Here is a 27,900-nt window from a genome sequence, read left to right on the forward strand (position 1 = left end):
TCACAGAAACAACTCATTATTTATTGAGCCACATTAAGATTAGTTTATTTGCCAGTGATTGGGCCAGGACATCAGGTGTCAAACACATACACCGGATCCAGCATCTAACAACTTTATATCTTCACACTACACTTGCAAAGTGACATTTACCTTTCTTTTTTTTAAATATGTACCATACTTCCAAAATGTTAAAATAGACTAACTAGTTTCTATGGCTAAAATAAAGCATGTGGAAGAACACAACCAAAAAAGTGAGTAAGAAACACACATTTAAAATATACTTACACTTTTGGTTCAGTCTCTGACTGCAATATGGTTTAATTCATTTGCCTACTGAAGGTTGTATGGTCTGTACCAGAGAGCTCATGTCCTCACTTGTTAAAATGAACATATGCAGAATGTTTCGCAGTAGCAACCTAATTACGGGGAAGTATAAGAAATTCATAATGCTATACACTAAACTAACTAAAACAAGACTTTAAAAATAAAATGGTTCACAGATGAACATGTGACACACACATAACTGATGATGTTAAAGCAACTTTGTGATTTAGCTAAACTCTGACTTAGTTAATTCAGTTTTTAAGGCCAGTGTAGACGGACGCACAATTTCTAAAGGGTTATACAAAGCTCTGCTATAGGTCTTTTCAGTACCAAGAACTGACATTTGAAACAGACCATTTAAAGCAGAGAGGCTACTACAGCACAGAAAATTTTATTAAGCGAAGGTGAGCTTGTGTCAGACGATCAATTCGTCCACTCAGAAAATGCCTCTGATCGGCAGCATCTTTCCGTTCCTGAAGAAAGAAGTTCAAATTTTCTTTTTCTTGTAAAAGTTGCAGTATTGAATTCTGTAATTTATCTCCAAAGTCCTGAAGGATGTAGAATTGGATGATCAGAGGAATTTGGTTGGAGAGACGTTTACCTGCACTCTGAAAACAGAAGATGGTTATAAAACATTACTATCAAAGAGAGGACATGGGAAGGGCTCTCTAGCGAAATTCAGTAAGAAGCTACAACGTTCTGTGTCAAGTGATTGTTCCAGTGAGTATCTTCATGAATTAGTCTGGAAATGGTTCAGACAGCTGAGATGCAACTTTTCCTTTTAATCCCATTTGAAAACATGAATGAGATGCGCTGCTAATTTCAACCATAAGTATTCTCAGCAGCATAAACACAAGGCAGACCAGTCACTGCTGACTACCTGTATAACCTAATTAATGCATCCGATGAAGTGAGCTGTAGCTCACGAAAGCTTATGCTCAAATAAATTTATTAGTCTCTAAGGTGCCACAAGTCCTCCTTTTCTTTTTGCGAATACAGACATACACGGCGGCTGCTATTCTGAAACCTAATTAATGCTGACATTTGCCAGCAGAGGGCCATCCACGAAATAACACTATTGTAAAGTACAAGCTCAGAAACTGCTTCCACAGAAGCCATAGCGTGTGGCTGACCTGCTTCCACAAACTGCTGGGGGGTAGTAATGGAGTGGCTCATAAGTAATTACGTAGGACTGACAAAAACCTAAGATACCACCCTAAATTTCAAATCGTAGGATTCTAGCTTGAATCCCTTTAACATAATCAACCCATCTGGCACAAGCAGTCAAATGGGCACAGCCCAAAGTCAACTCCCAGTATCTAGAACTTATTTGTAGTAGTCTGGTGAAGTACAGGGCTGCCTTAGTGCTATGCCCGAGCCTTAACGGATGTCAGCCTGGGGATTTGATCACTTATTTAGAACCAGGAAAGCTAACTGCTATTTACTGAGCTAGTTCCCTCTTAATCTAACAAATCAGAGTACAACAGAGGCAGCAATTTATAATTCAGACAAGCTATTCAAGATGACTGACTGGCAGAGGGAACTTAAATGCAGGACGCTTTTGTGAGAAATCTCAGTCTATTGCCCAACATTTCTCCTTTCAAATCATCAAGCTGAGGGTGAAATTTTCAAGAATATTTAGGTTCTTAAATCCCCTTTTCAAAAGTGACACACCTAGGAACCTAATTCTCATATAAAAATCAATGGCACTTAACTGCATAGGGTCTCTTGAAAATTTTGCTGAGTGTCTAATGGCTCTCTCTGCTGCAGATTCACTGCTCTAGGGTTATTTAACCTATTGCCAAGTGAAGCACTTTAGGACACCACAAATCTGTGTGAGATGATATAAAAGCAAGTTCTCTTTTGCCTTTTCACCCTACCTCATAACATCTACTGCTAACATAACCACTTCTAATAACTGTCATAATATGTTTGTTCTCTCCATGAGAACAAAATGGAAACTGAGGCCTGCTTGTTCAATGGCTGCCTCAAGTTTTATGGATGTACTGATTTGTATCTCCAGGTGCATCCATTTTGTGCCACTGCACCTGCATTTTGCTGGTGGCACATTGCTGTAGACCAGGCTGAGGCTAAAAATCAGAACCTTAATTTCTCAGTTGATGGACATAGGGCTAAATTCAGAGGTGGCCTAAGTTTTGTCATTAAGTTGGTGAAATCTGGTGTATCAGAGCAGGAAAAACAATCAAAAGGCAGATGCAGTATGATGAAGCAAGCCTCTGTTATACACTCAACTTGCAACTATACCTACATAATGATTCTGTACATTGATACTGTACTGTACATGCCTTTCACATCACATCTAAATTTGCACATAGACATTTTGCATCGGCTATTCAAAATTCCAGTTAATACAAAAAGATGTTATCCATGGACATCAAGGTGGGGGATTATATGCCTTATAAATGTTACCAGTATTTTCTTAAATTAAAAACAAAGAGAGACTCTTTCTATTGATTGCAATGGGAACTGGATTGGTACATGCTGCAGGATTTGGAGTGGAATAAAAACTGTTGTGGTAGGAATCCATAAACTCACACTGAAGTATGCCTCCAAGTGATAAGTCATATCCTGAATGGCAGGGTGGTTTTGGACAGTTCCAGAATTGAAACTCAAGGAGACCAGGTTCAGACTGTGGGCTGCTTCCTTTGGTGTTTCTTTCTCAATAACTTTTAAGTCTTGTCTGTAAACATTGTCCTGGCAGTATACAAGCTGCTCCATTTTAAAATGGATTTTGATAATTGTTTCAGCTTCCTCTGATTGTTTCTTGCTAATGTCTTCAATTCTGCCCTGTGAAGGGAGAGAAGTGGGGGGAAGAAAACTATCAAAATCCACTAAACAACAGATGGTGCAGGTAAGTACAGGACCAGCCCCAGGTGACAGAGAACGTGTGACATGGTGTCACAGGGTTCCCAAGAGCACACGGTAAGAGCCAGATTCTGGCTCCCTGTCTCCTGGTGCAAGGGGGCAGGAGAGGCCACATTGCCTTGTGCCCCCATTACACTTGTGGACAGGAGCAGCCAAAAGCCTGCCACTTGAGTTCCCTGAGTGCAAACAAAATCCACACCTTTGGCCATGCCCAACAAACCAACCTTCAGCCAGGCACTGAGCATCTAATGGTTCAGCTATAGCAACCCCTCCTCTCTGGCCTTCCAGATTCCTTACCCTTTCAATACACCCAAAACTTCAGTGGGAAAATCATCTACCTCTCCTCAGTGCAACAATTACATTCAAATCTTCTTAAAATCCTTTCACAGGATCCACATTGCCTCCCGAGCCAAATTCAGCCTTGTTCTCAGCTTCAAGGACTTCCACAACATAGCACCTTCCTTCCTCCCCCTCTGCTTTTGTCTCCTTTTAAACTTCCTGCCCTCTTCTTTGCTCAGCCAAAGTCACTTACCTGATTGCTGCCTGATTTTTCAAAGCTGCTGAGCCTCTGCATCTCCCAGAGATTTCAAAATGATTTGTGGATGCTCATCACTTTTGAAAATTAGGCCATAAATGCCTCTATCTTGTGTATGCCCTTGGGCCTTCTTTCAGGCAGTTCCCTGCGAGTGGCAGCCCTTCCAACCTCTCTCTCAAAGTCTTTTCTCAAAACTTAGTTCTTCAGTGACCACAGCCACATCAAAGAAAAAAAAAAAAAAGAGTCTCCCTCACATGATATATATAAATCTCTAAGCAGCCCCATCATCATATTGTCTTTGACCTTTCCACTTCCTGTGGTGTTGTCTTCTGTTCTTCGCTTAACACAGGCACTGCAAAGACTTATAAGCATGCTTGACTTCAAGTAGTCCCATTTAACTCTCTGGGAGTACTTACATGCTTAAGTCCCTGCAGGAATGAAATCTGAGATTGTAAACTCCTTGGGGCAGGGACTCAAAATTTGTTGTGTGCAGTGCTGTGCACATATATGGTGTAAAGTATAGTGCAATCCATTCAAGAAACTGGGAAATGTACAGTTTATAGCAATGACAACGTTACTGGATGATGTAACAAACCTTAATTTCTCCTGCATATACAAATTTGCATTTATTTACAGTTTCTCTGTTACCTTATTGCACAACATATTCATAAAGGTGCAGGAATCTCCACAGTTGCTTAAAGGTACAACAATTAAATAAGTGACTGATCAAGAGTGAAGGAGTAACATGTAGTTCTATATACAATACATTATGCCATTCAGTATTGCTTGACTTATATCAGGTTACATAAAATCATAGAAGTGTCAGACTGGAAGGGACCTCAAGAGGTCATCTAGTCCAGTCCTCTGCACTCAAGGCAGGACTACACAATAATTAGACCATTCCTAACAGGTGTTTGTGTAGCCTGTTCTCAGATGATGGAGATTCCACAGCTTCCCTTGACAATTTGTTCCAGTGCTTAACTACCTTGACAGTTAGGAACTTTTTTTTCATGTTCAGCCTAAACCTCCCTTGCTGCAATTAAAGCCCATTGCTTTTTGTCCTGTCCTGGGAGATAAAGGGGAACAATTTTTCATCTTTGCCCTTGTAACAACCTTTTATGTACTTGAAAACTTATGATGTCCCCCTCAGTCTTCTCTTCTCCAAACTAAGCAAACCCAATTTTATCAATCTTCCCTCACAGGCCATGTTTTCCAGACCTTTAATCATTCTTGTTGCTCTTCTCTGGACAGCATGTGGTGTCTCACCTTAGCAGCTCTGTTAAGATTTTGAAAATCCTCAAAATGATCTTTGGCAACCTCTGTAAAAGCTTTTCGGACAATTTCTGAGGGGAGAAAAGAGACATAAAATAAAGGACTGAGCTACTGCTAGCACAAGATTTGTGAAAACTGGTCATTCTCCATATCTATCCAAAGCACAGGTGCCAACTTTTGTTGGTGCCGGTGGGTGCTTGCACCCCCCCCGGCTCCACCCCCGCCCCGCCCTGACTCCGCCCCCTCCCTGCCCCTATTGGATCCCTCCCCAAATCCCTGCCCTGGCCCCGCCTCTTCCCCAAGCGCTCCGCGTTCTCCATCCTCCCCCCTCCCTCCCAGGCTTGCCCTGTGAAACAGCTGTTTCTTGGCGCAAGCGCTGGGAGGGAGGGGGGAGAAGCAGGACCCGTCGGCCCGCTCAGAGGCGGAGGCGGAGCGGAGGCGGAGGTGAGCTGGGGCAGGTCGGGGAGCTGCCAGTGGGTGCTCTGCACCCACCAATTTTTACCCACGGGTGCTCCAGCCCCGGGGCACCCACGGAGTCAGCACCTATGATCCAAAGGACACTGCCATGGAGCTATGTCTCATCTATTCAATTTTTAATCTCTCCTTATCATATCTGAGATGATTTTTCATTTTCCTATCATGGTCGATTTCTAACTTTTTCAGAAATACTGTCCATTTAGGAATTTTGCACTGTCAAAGTCTGAAGGACAGGCATAGAGGTTTGAGGTCTAAAGATCAGTTTCATGGCTTGAAACTGGTTTGATTCAGATTCATTTCCCCCTGCCTGAAGCAGCCAAGATACAGCTCTTGCCGTGTCAACCAAAATGTACGCAAACCAATATTTCTGAAGGTTGGGATAAAACTTAGTTAATGAAACTCACCAGTTACTTTCTTCAGCATCTCAATAGCTGGTTTTTCTAGTGCCATGATTCGCTGTCTTATAATGGCCTCAAATGTCTTGTAACTGGTAAACCCCGGGAGCTCTCTTCCACGATACTGTTCTTCAAATCTCCACACTTCATGTTGTATAGTTTTTCTATCTATAACATTAAAACAACAGCACTATTTTAATATAACAAATCTAACGAATTTATAAAGACAACTATGGATTTAAAGTGGAAGTTTAGTTCTTTGTTCTGAAGACACTTTTGACTGGAAGAACTAATACACAGCTCATAATTTAAGCAAGTTGATTTCTGTAGAATTGAGCCAAAATATGCAGTTGCTACTTCTAAGAATGAACTGTTTCACTCATTGAGATGACCAGATAAACCAGGGTTGTGCAAACTTTTGGCCCGAGGGCCACATCTGGGTGGGGAAATTGCATGCAGGGCCATGAATGTAGGGCTGGGGCACGAGGTTGGGGTGTGGAAGGGAGTGCGGGGTGTAGGAGGGGGTGCGGTGTGCAGGAAGGAGCTCAGGACAAGGGGTTGGGGTGCAGGAGGGGTACGGGGTGGGCTCAGGGCAGAGGGTTGGGATGCAGAGTGTGGGAGCGGTCTCAGGGCAGGGGGTTGGGGTGCAGGAGGGGTGTGGCATGTGGCAGGGGGCTCAGGGCAGGGGTTCAGGGTGTGGGCTTCCTGCCTGCCCTGGCCCCGCGCCACTCCCAGAAGCGGCCGGCATCACGTCCCTGTGGCCCCTGTGGGGAGAGGGGGCAAGAGGGCTCCATATGCTGCCCTCACCTGCGGGTAACTCCCCCAAAGCTCTCATTGGCTGCAGTTCCCCGTTCCTGGCCAATGGGAGCTGCAGGGGGCGGTGCCTGCAGGCAAGGGCAGCGCGCGGAGCCCTCTGCCCCCCCTCCCCCAAGGACCGCAGGGATGTGGTGCTGGCTGCTTCTGGGAGCGGCGAGGGGCTGGCAATCCCGCGGGCTGGATCCGGCCCGTAGGCCGTAGTTTGCCCACCCCGATTTAAACTAATGGAAACCGGAAAATGGGCCAGTATTCTGACCCAGTACAGCAACTCCTATCAGTCTGATACCCTTTCAGCAGTGGCCAATATTTGATGTTTTAGAGGAAGATGTAAAACCATTTGACAACCAAATATAAGGAAGTCTAGTCTAAACTTCCTGGAACACTCAGACAACACCAACACAAAAACATTGTCAACATTGGAGAAATTTGCCATCCTAAATAATATTTGTTCCTCTCTGACTGATACATGTGTACCTCACATCCACATTTACTAGTGCTTTAAAGGCATCCAATCTTGACTTATTGTGGGTAGGTATAGGAATTATAGCATATTCATGCATGACTGGAGGCAGGAAGTATACAGGTAACACTGCATTCAGTTCTTAAGAACCATTCCTCTCAGAACCTCTAAGAGATTTCAAATACTTATGGGCTTATAGTCAAACACTACAAAAAAAAATTGCGGTGTAGTTTGTGTCAAATAGACTGGAGTTTGAGAGGCAAAACTTTAGAAGGAAGGTGTATAGAGGTTTGTAAAATTAATCAGTCAACGAGAAAAACATCTTCCAATGTATTTTACAATAGGAAGCCCCAAAATCTGCATAATTTAGTAAAACTCCTGAGTCTTCCATTTATCTGCTATTTTTAATATTTATTCCAGCTCTCTAATGATCTGCAACTAGAACTGTTAGATGAACTTACCTTGCAATGACTTCAGCTATATAAACAATAATACCTGCCTCATACATGGTTCTTTTCATGGGTAGATCTCAAATTACTTTCTAAAGGAAGGCAGAAGTATCATTATTTCCATTTTACTTGCAATGCAGGTGCACCTCCTATTGACACACACAAGCACTTCAATTGATTCTCAAAGGGAATAAGTAACACCATAAAGAAACTAGTTTTTACTGGCTTTCTTCTCTTCTATTTTTCCTGTGTTTTTGTTCACCTGCTATCTCCTCTTTCCACCTGTTTTCCTACTTTTTTCACTCACCTAATACCTTTAGATTAACTGGCTCTGGGTATGCGGTGGGACAGGACAGATTAGGCAATAGAATACACCTGTGTCTACATGTAGTTGCCCCTCAGTGACATGTACCCCTGCACACATTTTGGAACTATTCCTTTAGAATTACATTTAGCGATGTTACATCGACATTCACGGACAGCTAAAAACGTTTAGCAATAGGGGCTGCTCGACAGAAATGTGTGCTATGTGTTGACCAAGAGGAAGAATTAATAGGTATTCGGAGAGGTTTAGAAATGTTTTGAGCTGATCTTAAACTTCAATTTCTGTGAGACATTCTTCTCCTTTTAGATCTGGATTCAGTAACCAATTAGCAGACTGAATTATCTGTGAAACATGGGTGTTCTTTAGGTGGTTATTTTATTACTCATAAATTGCTAGACTTTAAACCATAGACTTTAAAAAATTTTTTTAACTTACTCTATTCAAAGAATCAAGGGCATATTGTCAGCTGGTGAAATTGTCCTAGCACCATTGACTTCAATGGAAATGGAGGGAATCCATTGATTTCAATGGAGCTATGTGAGTTCACACCAGCCGGGGATCTTGGTAGATAAATTCTCATCACTTCAAGTTTTAAAATTTCATTAACATGATCTATTAGCTGTATTACAACTTCAGTCAAAATAAGTATTTCATAGCAGCTTCACAGGCAAGCCCCTGTACTTACCAGTCAATGCACTGTCATCAAGTATCTTCCCCCATTTTTGAAACTCTGTCCGGATTTTTGTGAACAGTCTAATTTCATTTTCTAACAACTTTTCTTCTCCTGCCACTGAACTCATGATGTCTTGATTAAATAGTTTGATTTTCTGTAATGAGATAGAAAAAAAACACTCTGAGTTCTGTAAAAGCAGCATAGCTAAGCAAGAGTGAATTTGATTCTATTTTCCTTGTGGATCAAGGCAATCTTTTATTAAATTCCAATCAGTTAGATTTATGCAAAGCCAATGACGATTGCTGGAGTTACACAGGTATCAATGCTGAGGGCCTATTTTTTTCTGCAGAACCTATATTCCTGGGAACAAGAAAAGTTTCCAGATTGACTTGCAGATTCCAGGTTGGGACTGCAGGTCCGGCAATTAGAAAAAACAACCACCATCTTATATTTGTAAACTGAGGACGTGTGTTATGGAAATCACTGAGACATAACCATGGAACGCTATAATGTCATATTGACCAAGTTCTGTCCAGTGTTGAACTGCTCTATATGTCCATGGGATTTGTGCTGCTAACTCACTTTGGTGCTTTCGAAAATCCCAACCTAAATCTTAATTCACCTCCTTTGTCCCTTTCTCTTTACCCTAAAAGCTGATCTAACATCAGCCAAGATTTTCAGAAATGGGTGCCTATATCTAGGTTCCTAAATCCAGATTCAGGCACATGGTGCGGCCAGGTCACCTCCTTGCACAGCAGCTGCTGGAGCTTGAGCTGCACCCCACAGGGAAAGGCAGCAGCAACAGCTGGGAGCTGCAGGGAGCGTAGCACTGCTTTCTGGAGTGGAGTGGGGAGGAGAGACTGAGAGTAAGTGGGGGAGCCTTGATCGGGGGTGGGGGGGGGAGAGGCATGACTTGAGCTGTTCCGGGGGTGGCCGAAACTTTAAATCCCCCCCCGCAACCCATCAGCATTTATGGGTCATCTCTGCTGTCTCCCTGCAACCATATGGTAACACGTAATCCCAGAAGGAGAACTTTGGCAGGGCCCAAGATCAGCTGGACCTGCTAAGTAGTATGGTTGACAGCAAAGGAGGTGTAACCTGGAGACCCAGTCAGAGAGTGATTGGATCACAGCATCCCACCCCAAAAGAGAAGTGGAGGCATGGGCCTCTGTCTTGACAGGGGTTCACTTGTGGGACTGGAAGAGGGTCTCTGTGGGAGGAGCCTACCCAGGGACTGTGGGAACAGCCATTCACCACAGTAGGTCTCAAACTTTAAGGCCAGAAAGGATAGTTGTGATCATCTAGTCTGACTTCCTGGACATCGCAGGCCACCAAATCTCACCAACCCACACCAGTAATAAACCAATAACCTCTGGGTGGGGTTCATAGTAAAGAGATAGAAGAAACAGGTGAAAGAGCTTCATCAAACTGGACACCATGAGCCAAGAGCATCCATGGTTTAAATCCAGGGATGCACTTAGGCTTATGTGTATTGTAAGCAATGAAAGCCCTACAAAGTGTTGATGGGCAGAAATGAATTTGTTCCCTTTGAAATTCTTGAGCTTATCAAAATCAGGAAAGTTTAGGACTTGTTCAGCTCTCTGTGCCGTGCCACACAACCAAATACATATTTATACTTACATCTATTAGGAAAACCAACTTCTCGCCTTCTGCTTTTGGTGTGCCTTTGCCATATTTGAGTAACTCTTCAGTTGTTTTGTGGAGCTGAATGTTTATTTGCTCTTCTAAAACAGGCAAAGATTTCTAGGGGAGAAAAAACAACAATACTTGTACAGTTTGGACAATTCCATTCTTTGAAAGAAATAGAGCATTTCAGAGTGTGACATGGAGCTTTATGAATCTTGCACGGCCCTTAAACGTCCAGGTATGCTTTGAAGTCTAAACCAACACTGCCTGTACTGAGAAAAGAATGGGGAAGGTTTAAAGAGTGGTGTTCTTTGGTGCTTCTCTTACATAAAAAAAAAGCAGTGTTGCTCTGCTGGTCTAGTACAGCTTCCTAGTTAGAGAACCAGTGCATCTTAGCAACCTTTTCATTCTTACTAAACAGTTGTTTATAAAAGCACACATAGTATCTGAAATATTTCATATTCACTCTGTATAAATTATTCAGGCTTCCAAAAGTTGACAATGATGATAACAGTTTGCTCTAGTTAGCACTACTCATCCATAGATCTCAAAATGCTTTACAAAGGAAAGCAAGTATCAGAATCCCTACTTTAAAGACAGGAACACTGAGTCACAGAGAGATTACGTGATTTGCCCATGGTTAAACAGTAGGTCTGCTGCAAAGCTGAGAATCGAATACTGGTCAACTGACTATCGCTGGGTAAAATTTTTGAACGAATAGTTTATTCACTGAAAAAAGCAGTTTTGGTCGACCCAAAACTATCTGAATATGATCCGATAGTTTCAGGTGGGGAAGAGCTGGACTCTTCTACTTTACTGACAAATTCCAAACATGTTTGGAACCAAAATGAATATTTCCCCCGATTATACCCCCGGTTTGGCAGCTGAACTGAAAAATCAATTAATCTCCCAGCTCTATACCTGACTACCAAGCCAAGGCTCAGTATAGTGGACCATGTACGTCCAGATTGCCATCAGGCAGAGTAAATAAAGCTATTCAGAGAAATAATTTTTACAGGCCCAGTCCTCCAAAACTGCAGGATTGGGTCCTTTTTTTTTTTTTTTAAATGGTTACTGATGTAAAGTGTTTCTTTGTTAGCTTACAGTAATGTGTTCCACAAGCTCGCTTGTAAGTTTCTCTGCCAAAATGGGGATAGTGGCCTTGTTTTCATCCAGAAGAACTCTGAAACAGAATAAGGAAGATGAATATTCCGCGCATTTGCTGACTATGACTCGCATTTGCTGAACAAGAGAGCAGTGTCTCTCCGAGTTCTGCAACACAAAGCAGGTAAATACAGTTTCTTCTGATCAAGCAGGGGAATGCTAGTGAAGGTGCAGCCGTAGCCTCACTTCATCCTGCCAAATCTGCTCATGTGCAAGATTAGATTTGAAATGATGAGCTGTTTGCTGAACAGACTGAGAACAGAAAAAGGTTCGGAACCATAACTTCAGAAAAAGATCATGAGAGAAGAATATCCACATTTATTGCTGTATTATAAGAACGTATGTACTGCTATATTTGGTAGGGATACTGATTCAGAACCACTTTCGGGTTCAAAAATTCTCTTTATGCCTGAAATGCTGAAGAGCAATCATCTGTGGAGGAGAGCGTTCTCCTGACACAGACCATCTCTTTCCTGGGAGTGAGTTTCCCCCCATACTTCCCAGTGGATAGAACGATATGCATGAATGCCTGAGCCAGCAAAGCACTTTAAAGCACGTGCTTAACTTGACTCCTTTGGGACTACTTCAGAGTTTAATGGTCACCATGTTTTTAAATGGTTTTCTGGATCAGGGCTTAAATCAAACTTGAATCTGAAAAGAAGCTGAGTTTAAGAGAAGTTAGTTGACATGTAAACTCTTTCTTGCATTTTGGAAAACACTACCACACAGACAATGCAAAACAAACAAACAAAACAAACAAAAACCCCACCTCAAGCACCCCAAGCTAAGTTTGAGGATAATTCTCATTGTGGGCCTAACCCAAATCCGATGGGAGTGAGCAGGAATCTTTCCATTGACCTCAATGGACTTTGGATCAGGCCCTTTAACTGTTTGAAAACTACCTAAAATGTTCATGCCGCTGAAAGAATTCTGTCTCCTTCTGGATTGCAGAGGCCAGGGTGAGCTTGTCATGAATGTCTTGCTGCCCACGACATTTAACAATCATATAACCCTTCTTTAGGTGGATGACATGGTTTCGTACAATATCAACAACTGACGACTCAGTTCCTCTGTCCACCAAATCTGGTTTTGTCAGGATCCCTGTGAAGTAATATGATGAGAAGATTAGACAAGCACAGGAATTAATGATGGGAAAAATCTATTGCAGGTATCTAGTCACCCAATGCTGCACTGTTCCCGACAGCATATACTAAAGTGACTTCTCCAGCTGTGCTGTAAGTTTTTTTTTTTTTTTTCCCCAGCCCCTCTCTCTTCCCCCCACCTTTCTCAGGAACACCTAGGGATATCAAATTAATAGCAGAGCTTTTACAATATTAATTTTTAATCTTGTCATTTTCAAGATATTTATAGGCATAGTATCAATGGCAGTAGGGTCCCAAATTGAGCTATCCCTTTAGGTATCCGTTCCCTTTTATCGGTGTGCAAAATTCATGTTATTCCACAGAGCTTGTTTTTTCCTCATAGCAGGTAACTCTTTGCAGGGTTGGGGCAGGGTGGGAAGAATATTAGAACTCTGTGACCTACCTTCCCCCCATTTGTATTTTTACAAGTATGTCTCACCTAGAGTTCTCTCTCCATCAGGGTCTACCTCTTGAGCCATTTTCAGTGCCTCTGTTGTTGCGATATCCACATTACTTGGCACCACTACCAAATTTATAGTCTCTTGCTTAGCAATAAATTTTTTAATTAGCTTTTTGATCTGTAATAAAATATAGTAAGAAAGAAATGCAATAAAGTTTGATGTGACAAATGGCATTGGATGCCAGGCTGCTCATCATCTGACTAGGTGGAATGTCATACACACGACGGATACAATCATACAATAGAAGCTAAGGTGCAAAGGTCAGTGGCTGAATTCAGCCTGATTATCTAAAGGTAATCCAAATGTGGTACATGCCCCAGAACAGACTGGTTTTATATCAGCCTTGGGAAATGGTCATAAAAATTTACTGGGCCCAGTACACAATCTATTCAGTGATGAATATGTAATGATATTTTACCTGCATTAGAAACAACCAAATTCTATTGTCTAAATGCACAGCTAAGAAAAAAATCAAGTTGGATTATACTGATATGTCAAGATCAAATAAAATGTAGAGTTACATACATCCATCTCAAAAGTGTGCCTATCAAAAGAGAGCAGAATGTCTTGTCTTTGCCTTTCAATGAGACATTCATAAAAAGTAAATAAAACGGACATATTTGGCTGTTTTCCCCCCATGTCTGAATCCCAACAATCAGAGTTTCCCATGGTTTTGTGTTGTGTTGCCAAAGGTTCACATAGCTCTAGTTATATTAAATACATGTAACTATTATCCTGAGTTTCCATAAATCTTCCCTTGTCTTCTATATTTCCCTTCAACACCATTTTCTGTCATATTCAAAAGTAAGATGCTTTATCTCCCTTATTTTGCATCTGGAGAATGTGGGACATTCAGGACAATGTCATGTGCAGCTGGTGTCACACCAACTATTTTATTGTGGATACAATGAGCAGAGTTGTACAAATTACTATAGTAATTTCATCGCAAAATAAAGTGATTGTTTCTCTGCATTCTGGCTGGATAAGGGAGCCCACTTGTATTATCTTTGACAATTCGTTGCCCAAACCCTTTTGATTCAATCAACATTTGCTGACATTTGTCAAGTCCTGCACCTCTCATTACAATTTACATGTATTGTGGGGGAGGTACTAATACACATATCTACTATACATCACCATCCACCCCTCAAACTCCTGCTAACATTAGGGCAGTGGTCTCCAACCTTTTAACGCCCAAGATCACTTTTTGAATCTGAGGGCAACCCAGGATCTGTCCTGTCCCTTCCCCAAAGCCACGCCCCTTCCCCAAAGCCCCGCCCCACTCACTCCACCCCCCTCCCCATTGCTCGCTCTCCCCACCATCACTCACTTTCACCAGGCTGGGGTAGGGTGTTGGGGTTCGGGAGGGGGTGCAGGTTCTGGACTGGGGCTGCGGGGTTCACAGTGTGGGAGGGGATGCTGGGCTGAGCCTGGGGCAGGGGATTGGGGGTGCAGGAGGGAGTGAGGGGTGCAAGCTCTGGGAGGGAGTTTGGGGCGCAGGAGGGGGCTCCAGGCTGGGGCAGAGGGTTGAGTTGCAGGAGGGGGTATGGGGTGCTGGCTCCGGGAGGGGGGTCAGGGCTGGGGGTTGGGGTGTGGCCTCCCGCCAGGCAGCACTTACCTCCGGTAGCTCCTGGTCAGTGGCAGGCGCAGCGAGGCTAAAGCAGGATCCCTGCCTACCCAGGCCCCACACCGCTCCTGGAAGGGGCCAACGCGCCCCTGTGGCCCCTAGGGTAAACAGGGGGCCATGGCTCCGTGGGCTGCCCCTCTCTGCAAGCACCACCCCCGCAGCTCTCCCGGCCAGTGGGAACTGCAGGGGCGGTGCTCTCAGGCAGGAGCAGCGCACGGAGGGAGACCCCTGACTCCCGCTGCGGGGCCATGCTGGCCGCTTGCGGGAGCGCCATGGGGCCGGGGTGGGCAGGGAGCCTGCCTTAGTGGCAGCCACACTGCACCGCCGGAAATCGCAATCGACTGGGAGATCCTCTAGGATCGACCCCTGCACTACGTCTATATTACAAGTGGCCTTGTTCTTAGAATTCCTATTTGAATTATAAAAATTTTAGTTTGTTACCTTTTCTAAAAGAAAGACCAGAAAATTGTCACTCACTTCTACTTTATGCATTGTCTTTTTCACTCCATAAAGTGTTCAACATGCTTCAGAAAAAATGAGTCAAATACTACTCTCATTTACACAGCTGTAAATTCGCAATAACTCTGCTGAAGTTAGAATTTGATCCATTATGTGGGGAAGCACTGAGAGATAGTAAAATTAATGGAGCCAGTTTGTCTTTTCCTTACCATACACCATAGTCCTCAGTTGTAGAAGAATACACTAGACAGAGATTTATTTAATTATGAGACTTTCTTTTGCTGAATTTCGTCGGTAGGGCTGACCAGCATGTGTTTCATTCTAAGTGACCATCACTCTTATTTTCAGCAGTTCCTCCACCAATAACTGTCCTGTCTGTTGTCTACAACATCTTTAATTCTGGTTGTGAGACAAGTTAACTGTATAGAATACTATTGTCTAGATCAGTGGTGGGCAACCTGCAGCCCATCAAGGTAATCTGCTGGGGGGCCGCGAGACAGTTTGTGTACATTGACTGTCCATAGCTTCCAGGGGCCATGGCTCACCGTTCCCGGACAATGGAAGCTGTGGGAAGCGGTGGCCAGCACACCCCTACGGAGAACTGTGGCCACTGGGAGCTGCGGGCAGCCCTGCCTGCGGATTACCCTGATGGGCTGCAGGTTGCCAACCGCTGGTCTAGATCCTCCAGCAAAACCTTCTGTTTAAGATAATTTGTTCATTAGATCTCCACTAATGTAACTTAACTGTTTCCTAGCTCAGGACATGTATGTTGCATTACCTGTTCTCCAATGTCTTGTGGCTGATTCCCTACAGCCACCCTCGCAATCCCTGGAAGATCAATCAGTGTCAGATCTGGAACATTCGGAGAGCTAATTTCGAGGGAAATTAATTCCTGGCTAATGCCCACTCCTTCACCAGCGATTGCATCCTGGGCTACAAAGGAGGAAAGGGAAAGACAAGAAAAGCAAACTTTAGAAATGCCTCATGGGAATTTCAGATTAGAACATATCAGAATTGGAAAGCTCCTGTTGTCCCCTGGGATTTTTTTTTTTTTAAAAGAAAGGCATTTTGGGACCCAATCCTCCCCACACAAAATCCCATGGAAATCAATGGAGCATGATTGGACTCCTTTTCAGGATTTGAGCCTTAATAAAAATTGAAGAATACACTATGAATTAAACTTTCAGAAATCTCAGTGTAGAAAAATCAAATACATGGAGATGTTTTAATAAAAATAATAATATAGTGATACAATAAAATACTTAGCATTTACACAATTGGTTCCTCATCTCCAAAATGCTGGACATGCATTAGTTAATCCTTGACAGCCTTGCAAGGTAGCAAAGGATTATTATACACATTCTATAAATGGATGAAGTGAGGCACAGAGATTATGTGACCTGTCCAAGGTCATATAGCAAATCAGTGGCAGAGTCATGAACAGAATGGAAGGTTATTGAGTGCCAGTACTCTGCTTTAACCATCAGACCACACTGTCTAAATCAAACACCACCTCACAGAAGCTGGCTAGTACATGCGACTGATTTGTTAATTCAACATAACACCACCATTTTATAGCTCTGTATTGCTGCTATTTCTTGCTATCAAAGTAAATAATTTCTTATGAGAAACCTTCAGACGCATAATTAGCTTATTTGACTTTTATGTCACTTACCTCGCTACCGTACCAGTTTTTTAAAAATTATTTCTTTTTTTCTATTTTTTTCTATTTCTCCTCAGAGAATAAATATATATGTAAAAACAAACAAGGTTATGACCAATAACAATGTAGGTAACTACGCAAGCTAAGCCAAGGACAATCAAACCTTAAGCTTCAGGGCATAAGCTGATAGTCCTTGGGGTAGAAGAGGTGTTTTCTCCCATCATGTGGAACACTGAACAACTAGCTAGTGCCATGTGAGTACAATACATGTTTTCTTTTTGTCTTCCCCTAGAATACTAGGAATTCGTCAAAGCCAAGTGCAGAATGATGACTTAGATACACTATGGCCTGAGCTGGTCTGAAAACTCCTGGAGCAAATCACTTTTGATGTAAAATGCTGCAACGCCGCTGAGATCAGCTGAGTTGTGCCGGTTTATTCCAGGTGTGAATGTGACTCCCTGTGTTCTTGGCATTCTCAGCAGTTATGATGCAGGGCGTTAATTTGGGAAATGTTATGCTGCCTAACAGAAGGGAATAGAGGATGAAAAGGAGGATTTGATGAATTAAATCAGAATGCAATAAATAGCACTTACCTTTTCTTATTTCTTTTTCCACCACTGAGGGATGGTGGAGCTCTTCATCTATATCCCAGTAACTAATTTTCCCTTTCCATTCCTGCTGAGGAGCCAGTTTTTTCAGTTTGAGCACTAAGGGACATCTGGTAACAATACCTGCAGTTGTCCATAAAGAGAGTTAATTCTGTTAACGAATATCCTTTTGAATGGGTACAGAGCACACCACAGAATGTAGCTTTTCCTACAGTATGCAGAAGAATGCCCAAAGCTTTCAGTGTGTTCACACAGCTCACACACCTTGAAATATCTGAGAGTTGGGAAAGCATGCTGGGCATTGGTAGGGCAGTGAGGAAAACTATCATCCCATTTGTATGCCGCACTGTGCAGTGACCATATTTTAAAAATTTATTCTGTCTTGAAAGATTTCACATTTGTTTGAAAGCTATTTCATATAGTTAAAATGGGTAATGGAAACCAGTAATATATATCTGAAGAGAGAGGAAACTTTAAAGGTGTGTGTATGCTCGATGCTTTGTACCTTTAAAATAGCTGTTCAGAATGATATCCCGAAGATAGAATTGTACCCTGATCCGGTTCGATAGTAGGGATATCATTTCGTATTGCATAGACTTGTTTAAATATTCTGTAGATGTATTAATTTCTATAGATTTTTAAGAGTTATTTCTATAGAACCCTGTTAGGAGTGCTACTGATAATGTAGGATTCAGGCCTGTATTTTTACTTGAGATAGTATTTTGGGTTTTGCTTGCCTGTTTGATTTTTTGATACACATACATTCTTACTAATATGTGTGAACAAAGGACAAAGACACTGTGTGTGTTACTTCTGCCTAGCTAGATGGGTTTGTTAGTACAATGGGAACAGATAAGAGCAGTTAAAGTATTACTGGGCGTGATGGGAATATAATATATGAGCATACTCTTGAAGACTGACACAACTCTTATCTCAAGGCAAGGTCAAGCAACCAGTCAGGAAGGGCAAGGGAGGATTGGGGGGAAGATAAAACACTAAAAGGCCAGACAAATGCCTGCCCTTGACCATAGCACATCCTCACTCCTTACCCCTCCCTTGGGGTACAAGAGAGGTTGGATGAAGACTCCAGACCCATGACCCCCTGTTAGAATCATAGAATCATAGAATATCAGGGTTGGAAGGGACCTCAGGAGGTCATCTAGTCCAATCCCCTGCTCAAAGCAGGACCAATCCCCAACTAAATCATCCCAGCCAGGGCTTTGTCAAGCCTGACCTTAAAAATTTCTAAGGAAGGAGATTCCACCACCTCCCTAGGTAACACATTCCAGTACTTCACCACCTTCCTAGTGAAAAAGTTTTTCCTAATATCCAACCTAAACCTCCCCCACTGCAACTTGAGACCATTACTCCTCGTTCTGTCATCTGCTACCACTGAGAACAGTCTAGAGCCATCCTCTTTGGAACCCCCTTTCAGGTAGTTGAAAGCAGCTATCAAATCCCCCTTCATTCTTCTCTTCCGCAGACTAAACAATACCAGTTCCCTCAGCCTCTCCTCATAAGTCATGTGTTCCAGTCCCCTAATCATTTTTGTTGCCCTCCGCTGGACTCTTTCCAATTTTTCCACATCCTTCTCGTAGTGTGGGGCCCAAAACTGGACAGAGTACTCCAGATGAGGCCTCACCAATGTCGAATAGAGGGGAACGATCACGTCCCTCGATCTGCTGGCAATGCTCCTACATATACATCCCAAAATGCCATTGGCCTTCTTGGCAACAAGGGCACATTGTTGACTCATATCCAGCTTATCGTCCACTGTAACCCGTAGGTCCTTTTCTGCAGAACTGCTGCCGAGCCATTTGATCTGTAATCTGTAGCGGTCATGGATTCTTCCGTCCTAAGTGCAGGACTCTGCACTTGTCCTTGTTGAACCTCATCAGATTTCTTTTGGCCCAATCCTCTAATTTGTCTAGGGCCCTCTGTATCCTATCCCTACCCTCCAGTGTATCTACCTCTCCTCCCAGTTTAGTGTCATCTGCAAACTTGCTGAGGGTGCAATCCACACCATCTTCCAGGTCATTTATGAAGATATTGAACAAAACTGGACCGAGGACTGACCCTTGGGGCACTCCACTTGATACCAGCTGCCAACTAGACACGGAGCCATTGATCACTACCCATTGAGCCCGACAATCTAGCCAACTTTCTATCCACCTTATAGTCCATTCATCCAGCCCATACTTCTTTAACTTGCTGGCAAGAATACTGTGGGAGACCGTGTCAAAAGCTTTGCTAAAGTCAAGGAACAACACATCCACTGCTTTCCCCTCATCCACAGAGCCAGTGATCTCGTCATAGAAGGCAATTAGATTGGATCTGTTGGATCATATTAAAGAAGTTCTGTATTAAAATCACAAATGAGTTTGATTCCCCATAGTTTAAATTCCAGGGTATTACTAATTAAGAGGTCTCTTGGTTTTTGGTACTGTTTCTCTCCCTCTATGTGTGAAACTTGCAAGCTGCTAATTGTGTTAGTACATCCTAAAACAGAGTCTGTTCTCAAACCAATAGTTTGTAACAACAGAAACAGCACACAGAGACTCCCCGCCCTTTTGTTGTATTTATCTCGCTTTGTTAACAATTGTGATTAAAATAGAGATAGAGGATGTATGTGGATGGATGCTTGGTGTGGAGAATAACTGAATGATCAGGGAGGTGCCAGCCTAAGAATCCAGTGTCCATCTGCTGAAGAAGGCGTCAAGTGGAAACAACCAGAGGACCCCCAGAGGGCAGCCTGGAATCCAGCCAACAGCCTCAAGGATGGGAGAACCAAAGAACAAGGTAACAGGAATAGCACCCAAACTTGACAGATACAAAAAGGAGGAGACTTCCACTCTGGCCTACCTCACACAAAGAAGGTGTGAAGGTGAAGCAAGGACACGGAAGAGTGCTCTGGAATTACTTTGGTTTACCTGCCTTGTCCCTGGCAGTTCTTCTGTTGATAGACAGAATAAAGTTGTAGAACTGATCAATGAAATTGTTTTTAATTGTTCACTTTATTAATATAACTTCATAAGGAAAGTTTTATGAATGAAACAACATTCATTCATAAAACTGGTTACCCCAATAATTGGCTAATTGAGTTTCACTTTCAATCCAATTGCTGCTTAAATCGCTGAAACTCCTGCTCACTGTTTGTCATTCATTATACTTTCTATATTGTAACTTCTGCTCACTGTTTGCCCTTCCTTACACTTATCCATATTGTAACTCAAACTCCATTTTAACTTGTGCCAAACTCCATTTTAAAATGCTCACTCCATTTTGTAAAAGCTTGCTGCAACCTTCATTTTTGCAAAACCCTGCTGTAATCTTATTAGTTTAGTTTAGATGTGTGAATGAGGTATGGATGGATGATGGAATCAACCTCTAGCCCCAGCCTGTCCTGATGAAATAAAGTGTAAACGCCCAACGGCTGAAGATGCAGACAACAGCCCTGACAAAGTAAGAGGAGTCCACCCTCAAAAGAAAAGAACAAAAGTACAATTGAAGAAACATCAAAGCCAGGTCCTAGGCTGAAAGTCATGTCTGCAATTGACGGGTGATCAATCACACCGGACCCAGTGACACAACAAGACCTATAGACTCTGGATTCAAACTAAAGCCTACAAAAAGGATGGGTGAGATGGAAGACTTTGGAGGGTAACATTCTGCTGCCAACATGGAAGGGCATCGGTGCATGCCCAACAGAGACCCAGCTCTTCCTTGTGCCCGGCTTTCCTGGCCAGTTAGCCGCCACAAGCTACGAACCCAAGCCACGAACTCAAGCTACATTCAGGACTGGTAACTATACAGCAGCTGCAGAACCTGTGTGTGTGTATGAACGAACATGTGAATTAATGTGAAACTGAATGAAATGTTATAGCTATAACTGACTGCCTACTACGATTCTTTTTGTATTCACAATAAATGTGACATTTTGTCTTATCCCCTTTAATAAGAGCCTGCTGGTTTTTATTTTATTGGTATAACAAAGTGGCTTAGAATAACAACACCTTTTGACGAGCTTTAACATGGTGTTTTTCGTAAATACCTGGAACACAATGCATGCATCTCCTGTTTAGACACTAGCTTTAGCATATGCTACCAGAAGATCTTTTGCATGCCCATACTGCTGCCTGGGTCATGAGAGCAGCAGGTAGATGTCCTCCTGTGCCAGCACAGGGTTCTCTGGAACAAAGGTTGCTATTATTTGGCTAAGGAGCAGTTGATTCCCTTTCAGAGGTTTCACTCCACACAATTACCTCTGCTGAATATAAAGTCAACATTGAAACAAAACATTTCGACGTTATTGAATCTAAATGTTTCAATTGACCCAAAATAACATTTTCAAAAGTTGTTTCACAATTAAGTCTGAAATATGACGTTTTATTCCCATACGGAATGAAAGCAAATTTCAAAATAGTGGAATTTCCCACAAAAGGGATATTCCAGTTGCCACACAGTTCTCATCATAACAGTGTTTTCTGTATGATGGGATAGGGAAAATACAAATTCTTTTGGGTTGTGTCAGGGATGAATCTAAACCCAACTTTCAGTGTCCCCAAACTGACATGAATTACAGAATATCAGATAGAAACACACCACTGCGACTCGGGGAAGAGTCAAATTTCTGAGATGAAAAGCTGAAAGGTAAATTCTTACCACTGCCTCTAGGGAGAGCAACTCCGGACAGGGCTTCTAGAACCGAGCTTTTTCCAGAACTCTGGTCTCCAATCACTGCAATTGCTGGCAAAGCCAGGTCCTTTTCTACTCCGAGCGCTCTCAGGGAGTCAATGAGATCAATACAGGGACGGATTTTCTCCTCATATTGGTTGTACAAGGTGTGTTCTGCGTTCTGTAAGAATAACGTTACATTTCATTTGAGCTCATTTCACAGAATCAGGCAAAGTTAAACATGTCTGTGCCATAAATGATGTACATCATCAGCAAACTGTCCTTCACCCCACCATACCACTAGCTTTGTACTGTGAGCTACAAGCCTTCTGTAGTATTCTTGACAAGGTAAACACATTTCTGTAAATTCAGCAAAATTTAGCTAATTTGCACCAATGGCTGAAATATCCATTGCAAATTACTGAATTTTATAAATTAGCAAGTGAATACACAATAAGAAAAGCAAGAACACCACCCCATCAAATGTCCTTTCTTCAGTTATTTTTGGTAACTGCAGTTTTTTCTTGTATTAATTTATAATGCATCATAATGTGCTAGTTAATGTATTGCAGTATATATCGTTAAATACTGAAGGTCTTAGTAATAAGAAACCTCAGTACATTATCCCTATTAAATCACTGTTGTGTGCTCTGGAGAAATATATAGTTTGTATGTGAGTCAGAGTGTGCAGAGATAAGTGAGAATCTTAGAATATCAGGGTTGGAAGGGACCTCAGGAGGTCATGTAGTCCAACCCCCTGCTCAAAGCAGGACCAATCCCCAATTTTTGCCTCAGATCCCTAAATGGCCCCCTCAAGGATTGAACTCACAACCCTGGTTTTAGCAGGCCAATGCTCAAACCACTGAGCTATCCCTCTCCCCAGGTTCTGCTGTAATTTCTTTATGGGCTAACAGCTGGTCATTAGCTTTTAGATTATTATGTTGATCCTTCCCCTACCTCCTCCCTTCCAGGGCAGGATATTGTGCCCAGGGAAAGAATGAATACACCTGATTTTTTTAAAAAAGGTGATTACTTGATGTCACTTGTTTCATGTACCACCTGCTTTGTAATAACACACGAGGACTCCACTTTTATTAAACAAAACTGGCTGTTTACTAGAGCAGTTATTTACCGTGCTGTTCCAACTACATCTTAGTGTCCCTGACTGCGCATACAGACTGACTTCCTGCAGCCTCCTCCAAATTCTTCCCTCAGGCAACCTCTCTCCAGGTCTCAAGCAGGTTGCTGCACTTAAGGTAGCCATGTCATTTTGAGAAAACTAGTATTTTATGAAAAAAAATGAGGAGGACTTCTGGCACCATAGAGACTAACAAATTTATTTGGGCATAAGTTTTCATGGGCTTAAACCCACTTCATCAGATGCCCAAATAAAGGTGTTAGTCTCTAAGGTGCCACAAGGACTCCTTGTTCTTTTTGCTGATACAGACTAACACAGCTACCACTCTGAAACCTGTCAGTATTTTATGATTTAACAGGTGAGGCAGCTTCCTATCTTAATCTAAAATTTGGTATCTGTGTATGGAGATAAAAAGCTAAATTCTTATCTTCCACCCTGAATTGAGAGCACTATTTCAGGAAATAGATATATTGAAACAAAATGCAGAATAGCTAGGAAAGACAATACTTATCACCATGGGGAAAATATTTTTGCACCCCTGATCATAACTGCAATGCTTATTATCTAATAACATTATTTAACTGCTTTAATAACTTTAATATAATTTTTTCAAATGTCTATTCTGATTTTCTCAGTGTTAAACATAGAATATGAAATAAGAGTCTTTGTATTTCTATCAATTTCTGTTGAAAGCACAGGAGCCTCATTTAAAGAAGAAACAAAAACTCAAATCCCATTATATCTGTTTAAAGTTTCTTAATATGAATATTCATTAAGATATACATTCTAGGGGAAAGTTGGAGTCAGGCTGTGGCCCTTCTATTTTCTATGCCTACATTTTTTTACACCTGGAAATGAAATGCAGGGGCAAATCTTAGTAATTACACGACTGAGCACCTGGCCCCCAATCCTGGAAATATTTACGCATGTGATTTACAAAGTACTATACCAGTCAAAGGGATTTACACATGTGCATGAAGTTCAACATGTGTGTTTGCAGGATTGGTGCCCAGACTTGCACACACAATCACACACAGAGACAGAAAGAACTGTTTTGATCTGTGTCTGCAGATTGTGTATGCAGAAGTGAGCCCAGACCACTGAAAATTCAGCCCTGACAGCAGCTGAACATTAATCTCAGAGGAGTCAGTTTTCACTCAAATGCCAAATATCTGACTTGCCTTATTCTGTTGCTCTTGGAAATGATATATTTCCCCTTGCTGTTTCATCTTTTCTTGATGATATTTCTCAGACTCCGCCCACTGGACTGCTGCTGTGTGTCTCCGAATCATCTCATACCACTCTGGAGGTGCACTCTGTGCGCAAGGCTGTGGCACTGCAGTAGCTCCTTTTGACTCCGTTGGTTGCAGGCTTCTTAAAGCTTCTTTTGACTGTGTTGGGAGAGATCCTGGAAAAACTGCTTTAGTCTGCACCGGGAAATATCCTGGAAATCCTCCTTTTGACTGGGCTGGATGTGATCCTGTAAACACAGCATTTGACTGCGTTGAGAGCAATCCTGTAAAAACTGTGTTGGTCTGTGCCGGTGCGGGCGATGTTACGAAACTGTCTTCTGACTCAGGCGGGAGTGGTACTCCAAAATCTTCTTCTGACTGAGTTGGGAATGATCCTGCAAAAACTGCTTTAGTCTGTGTCGACAGCGATGCTCCAAAAGCTGCATTTGACTGTGTGGGGGGTGTTCCTCCATGAAATACTTGTGATTCTTTGGTCATCAAGTAAGCTCCAGGCCCTGACTGTGCCGGCATCCTACGCAGTGATGGTTTATACATTACCTGTCTGCTTCTTTGCTTGCCAGATGAAGATGCCCAGCAGCTCTGGGACTTGTTCATTAACTGTCACTGAAAAGCAAATGTCTGGTCTGGCAACTCTTCTATATTGCTCTGAAAACGATACGTGGGCGTGAGTGAATTCAGCTCTGCAATAGTAATAACAATGGAGAAAGTCAAAACCATATTGTTATTGGTTGGGCCAGATCTCTGCTAGAATCAGCTGGTATAGTTCTTTTCAAACCAATGGATTTGTGTTGGTTTGAACCAGCTGAGGTGACCCCTTATTTGTACTGCATCACTGTGCTGAGTTGCTCCAAAAAAATGCCAATTACTTTTAATGGGAGATTTTGAAACATTTTAACGTTTTTCCAAATTTCCCTCAAAAATGCCCTTTTAACAATGATCAGCTCTCAAAAAATGATTTTCAATCATTTTTCTTTTTCATTTAAAAAAATCAGAACATTTTGACCAAGCTTGTTTTTTTCCCCCATTATAGTTGAAAAAACATGTTTTCATCAATAGAATATTTCGATGGGAAAAAATGTGAGCAGCTCTACCAGTGTGATGGGGGTATGAGCAGAATGCTTCTGCCCCACAAGTGTCCTATTTAAGGCCCAGATCCTGCAAATACTCACCCCCACACTTAAATTTACTTTTGTGAGTTGGGAGTTTAGCACATTTGTATCTACAGGAATGGGGCCTAAATGGATAGTTGACAAACAGAGGTAAGGACCACAAACCAACACTCTGCTCTCCAGCCATTCCTTTTGTGGAGAGTTTCCATGAGCCTGTGGATTTAGAAAAATGACATTTCATTTTTCAAAAAGGCAAATCCGGACAACTGGTGGCTGGCTCTTTACAAATGGACCACTCCCTTTGCTTAAAAGTGGCCCGTAAAAGAACAAAAAGGAGTTGTGACCTTTTTGCTGCATTATATAGTATTGTGAAAAGGAGAAGTGGAAGTTTACTCTTTTTTTCTTTTCCTGTTTAGTTTTAATGTAGTAAAAATTCAGGTCATGTCTATCCTCTTTCTCCTGGAAGAATGTCTGGAGAAATAGGAGGTTTATGATCTCACAGTTACTAGACTGACTGAGCGAGGCAGTGATTTCCCCCCCGCCCCTCCCATTAATGCAGTTGGTTTAAAAATGGAGAGGGCGTTTGTTTTATTAAAAACCTACTTAATTGAGATGCTTAAAAAAAGAGTAAGAAGAAAAATTCTTTAGTGGAAGTATCATAACCCTCATCCCTTTAATCAATGGCTGATCTAGACTTCCGTGTCTTCTAAAACAAGCCTATAGCAAAATGGGGAAGACTAGACTTGACATTAGTTACAGTTCTAATGCATGAAACCAGCAGGAAAAAAATAGAACTTTTTAAAAAAACAACCACCATTTAGGGTTTCTTTATACTTCATAAAGAAGAAAAAATAGTACATGCCCAATTTTATTTTTAAAGTCACCTTAAATCAACACTTTGCAGGCCTTCAGTCTGGGCCCTGGGGCAGCTAAGCTAGACTGGGTAGCAATCGGTCCCCAAATGCTCCTGAAAACACCTGTTAATCTGTGGAGATATCTCATCCAAGGGAAAATACATGGTTGAAATAGGGACAATATTTGGAAATGAAAAAACAAAAACAAAAAAAAGAGGAATTTTTTGAAGAAATTGTCATTTTTTAACTAGCTACAGAGCTGGCTGACTTTTTTTCAAATTTTGTGAAAAAATTATATTTTCCAAAAGTATTCCACAAGTCTCTCCTCCTTTTTCCCACCCCCATTTTGTTGTTGTCGACAGGGCTGCCGGTAATAAAGTCACACATATTATTTTCCCCCAGAGCAACCTGTGCCTCCATTCATCAATATAATGGTGGATTAATTTTTCCCTTGCTTTCCTGTATTTATCTCCCAATATGTCATGAATCCATTCCTAAATATACATTCAATTGTACCTATTGATTTTATTGTTAGTAATGAAAATTATGCATTAATTTGCACAATTCTTTTAATATATGAATCTGACTAGAATCCTGCTCACTTTTCCATAGCTGTCTTGGAGCTGTGGTGCTGAAAGAAATAGCCAAAACTTACTTTAGTCACTAAATCAAGCAACTATTGACACTAAATGCACAGGGGCCTGACTGTTTAGTGAAAAGATGCCATTTTCACATACCGCCCTTCCCAAATATAATTTTAATTCAATTTTTGTCCATCTGAAAAGTGGCACAGACTTCTGCCTGCGATATTGTGATTGCCTCAGAATTATTGACTCTAAACCCCATCCTCTTTGTTATAGTTTAATTCCATGCAGCCTCCACAGGAATGAAAGTCTGACCAGACACAATGCTCACAGCACTGAAAACAATTAGACAGTTATCCAGGCTGTTAGGCTGAATTCCCAAAACAACTCCAGCCTTCTCAACACACAAACCCCTACAAATGCATCACACTTCAGCAATTTAAAACTTTGGCTCCCAAATACATCCTCATAAAGAGGAAACAATCATATTTATTTTGTAACCTGGATAATTTTATAGGGAGAAATCCTGTGCCCCAAAACTCATTTATTCTTCTCTCTTATTTCAGATATCCTTACAGTGTCTACCAGCCTACCCACGTTTAGCTATGAAAAGAGATGAATTAAAAATACATACAAACTTCTAAATAGTTACTGAAAAGAGAAGGAGAACAATTCCTACCTGCCTTGTACTCAGCCCAACAGGAAACTATTATCCAATACAGAATTTCTTCTTTTATCAGCAGCTCCACCCAGATACCAGACGGAAAACAGGAGAAATGAAACTAACTCAAAAGTATACCAGTAGCATCATTATGAATTGATTTAGCAATGCAATACCATTTCCTTTGTCACTTACTCCACCCACATTTTCAGAGAAAATCAGGAGAAATGAAACTAACGTGAAA

The 27,900-nt window shown here is 41.9% G+C and overlaps 1 protein-coding gene across 1 annotated transcript; it reads right to left on the reverse strand.

Annotated features, from left to right (window-relative positions):
• Positions 1 to 27,900, reverse strand: LOC102941341 (interferon-induced GTP-binding protein Mx1). The gene is made up of 14 exons (XM_037903711.2): positions 27,675 to 27,900; positions 24,377 to 25,128; positions 22,046 to 22,238; positions 17,369 to 17,506; positions 15,891 to 16,045; positions 13,005 to 13,143; positions 12,326 to 12,524; positions 11,364 to 11,442; positions 10,254 to 10,376; positions 8,625 to 8,766; positions 5,899 to 6,057; positions 5,012 to 5,088; positions 2,881 to 3,132; positions 1 to 932 (listed from the first exon to the last, which is right to left on the reverse strand). The coding sequence occupies exons 2-14, from the start codon at positions 25,040 to 25,042 to the stop codon at positions 699 to 701; spliced, it is 2,556 nt and encodes an 851-aa protein (XP_037759639.1). The 5' UTR covers positions 25,043 to 25,128; positions 27,675 to 27,900; the 3' UTR covers positions 1 to 698.

This window comes from Chelonia mydas, chromosome 1 (genome assembly GCF_015237465.2).
Source record: "Chelonia mydas isolate rCheMyd1 chromosome 1, rCheMyd1.pri.v2, whole genome shotgun sequence".
In the NCBI taxonomy this organism is placed as follows: domain Eukaryota; kingdom Metazoa; phylum Chordata; order Testudines; family Cheloniidae; genus Chelonia; species Chelonia mydas.

Bases quoted from the DNA above. Each gene is read 5' to 3' on its own strand.
- LOC102941341 (XM_037903711.2), bottom strand. From the start codon at position 25,042: ATGAACAAGTCCCAGAGCTGCTGGGCATCTTCATCTGGCAAGCAAAGA. The intron at 10,377-11,363 runs GTAAGCTAACAA...TTTCTCCCCTAG, and splicing joins AGCTTGTGGAACACATTACT to AAATCTTTGCCTGTTTTAGA. The intron at 3,133-5,011 runs GTGAGACACCAC...CTCCCTTCACAG, and splicing joins ATCTTAACAGAGCTGCTAAG to GGCAGAATTGAAGACATTAG.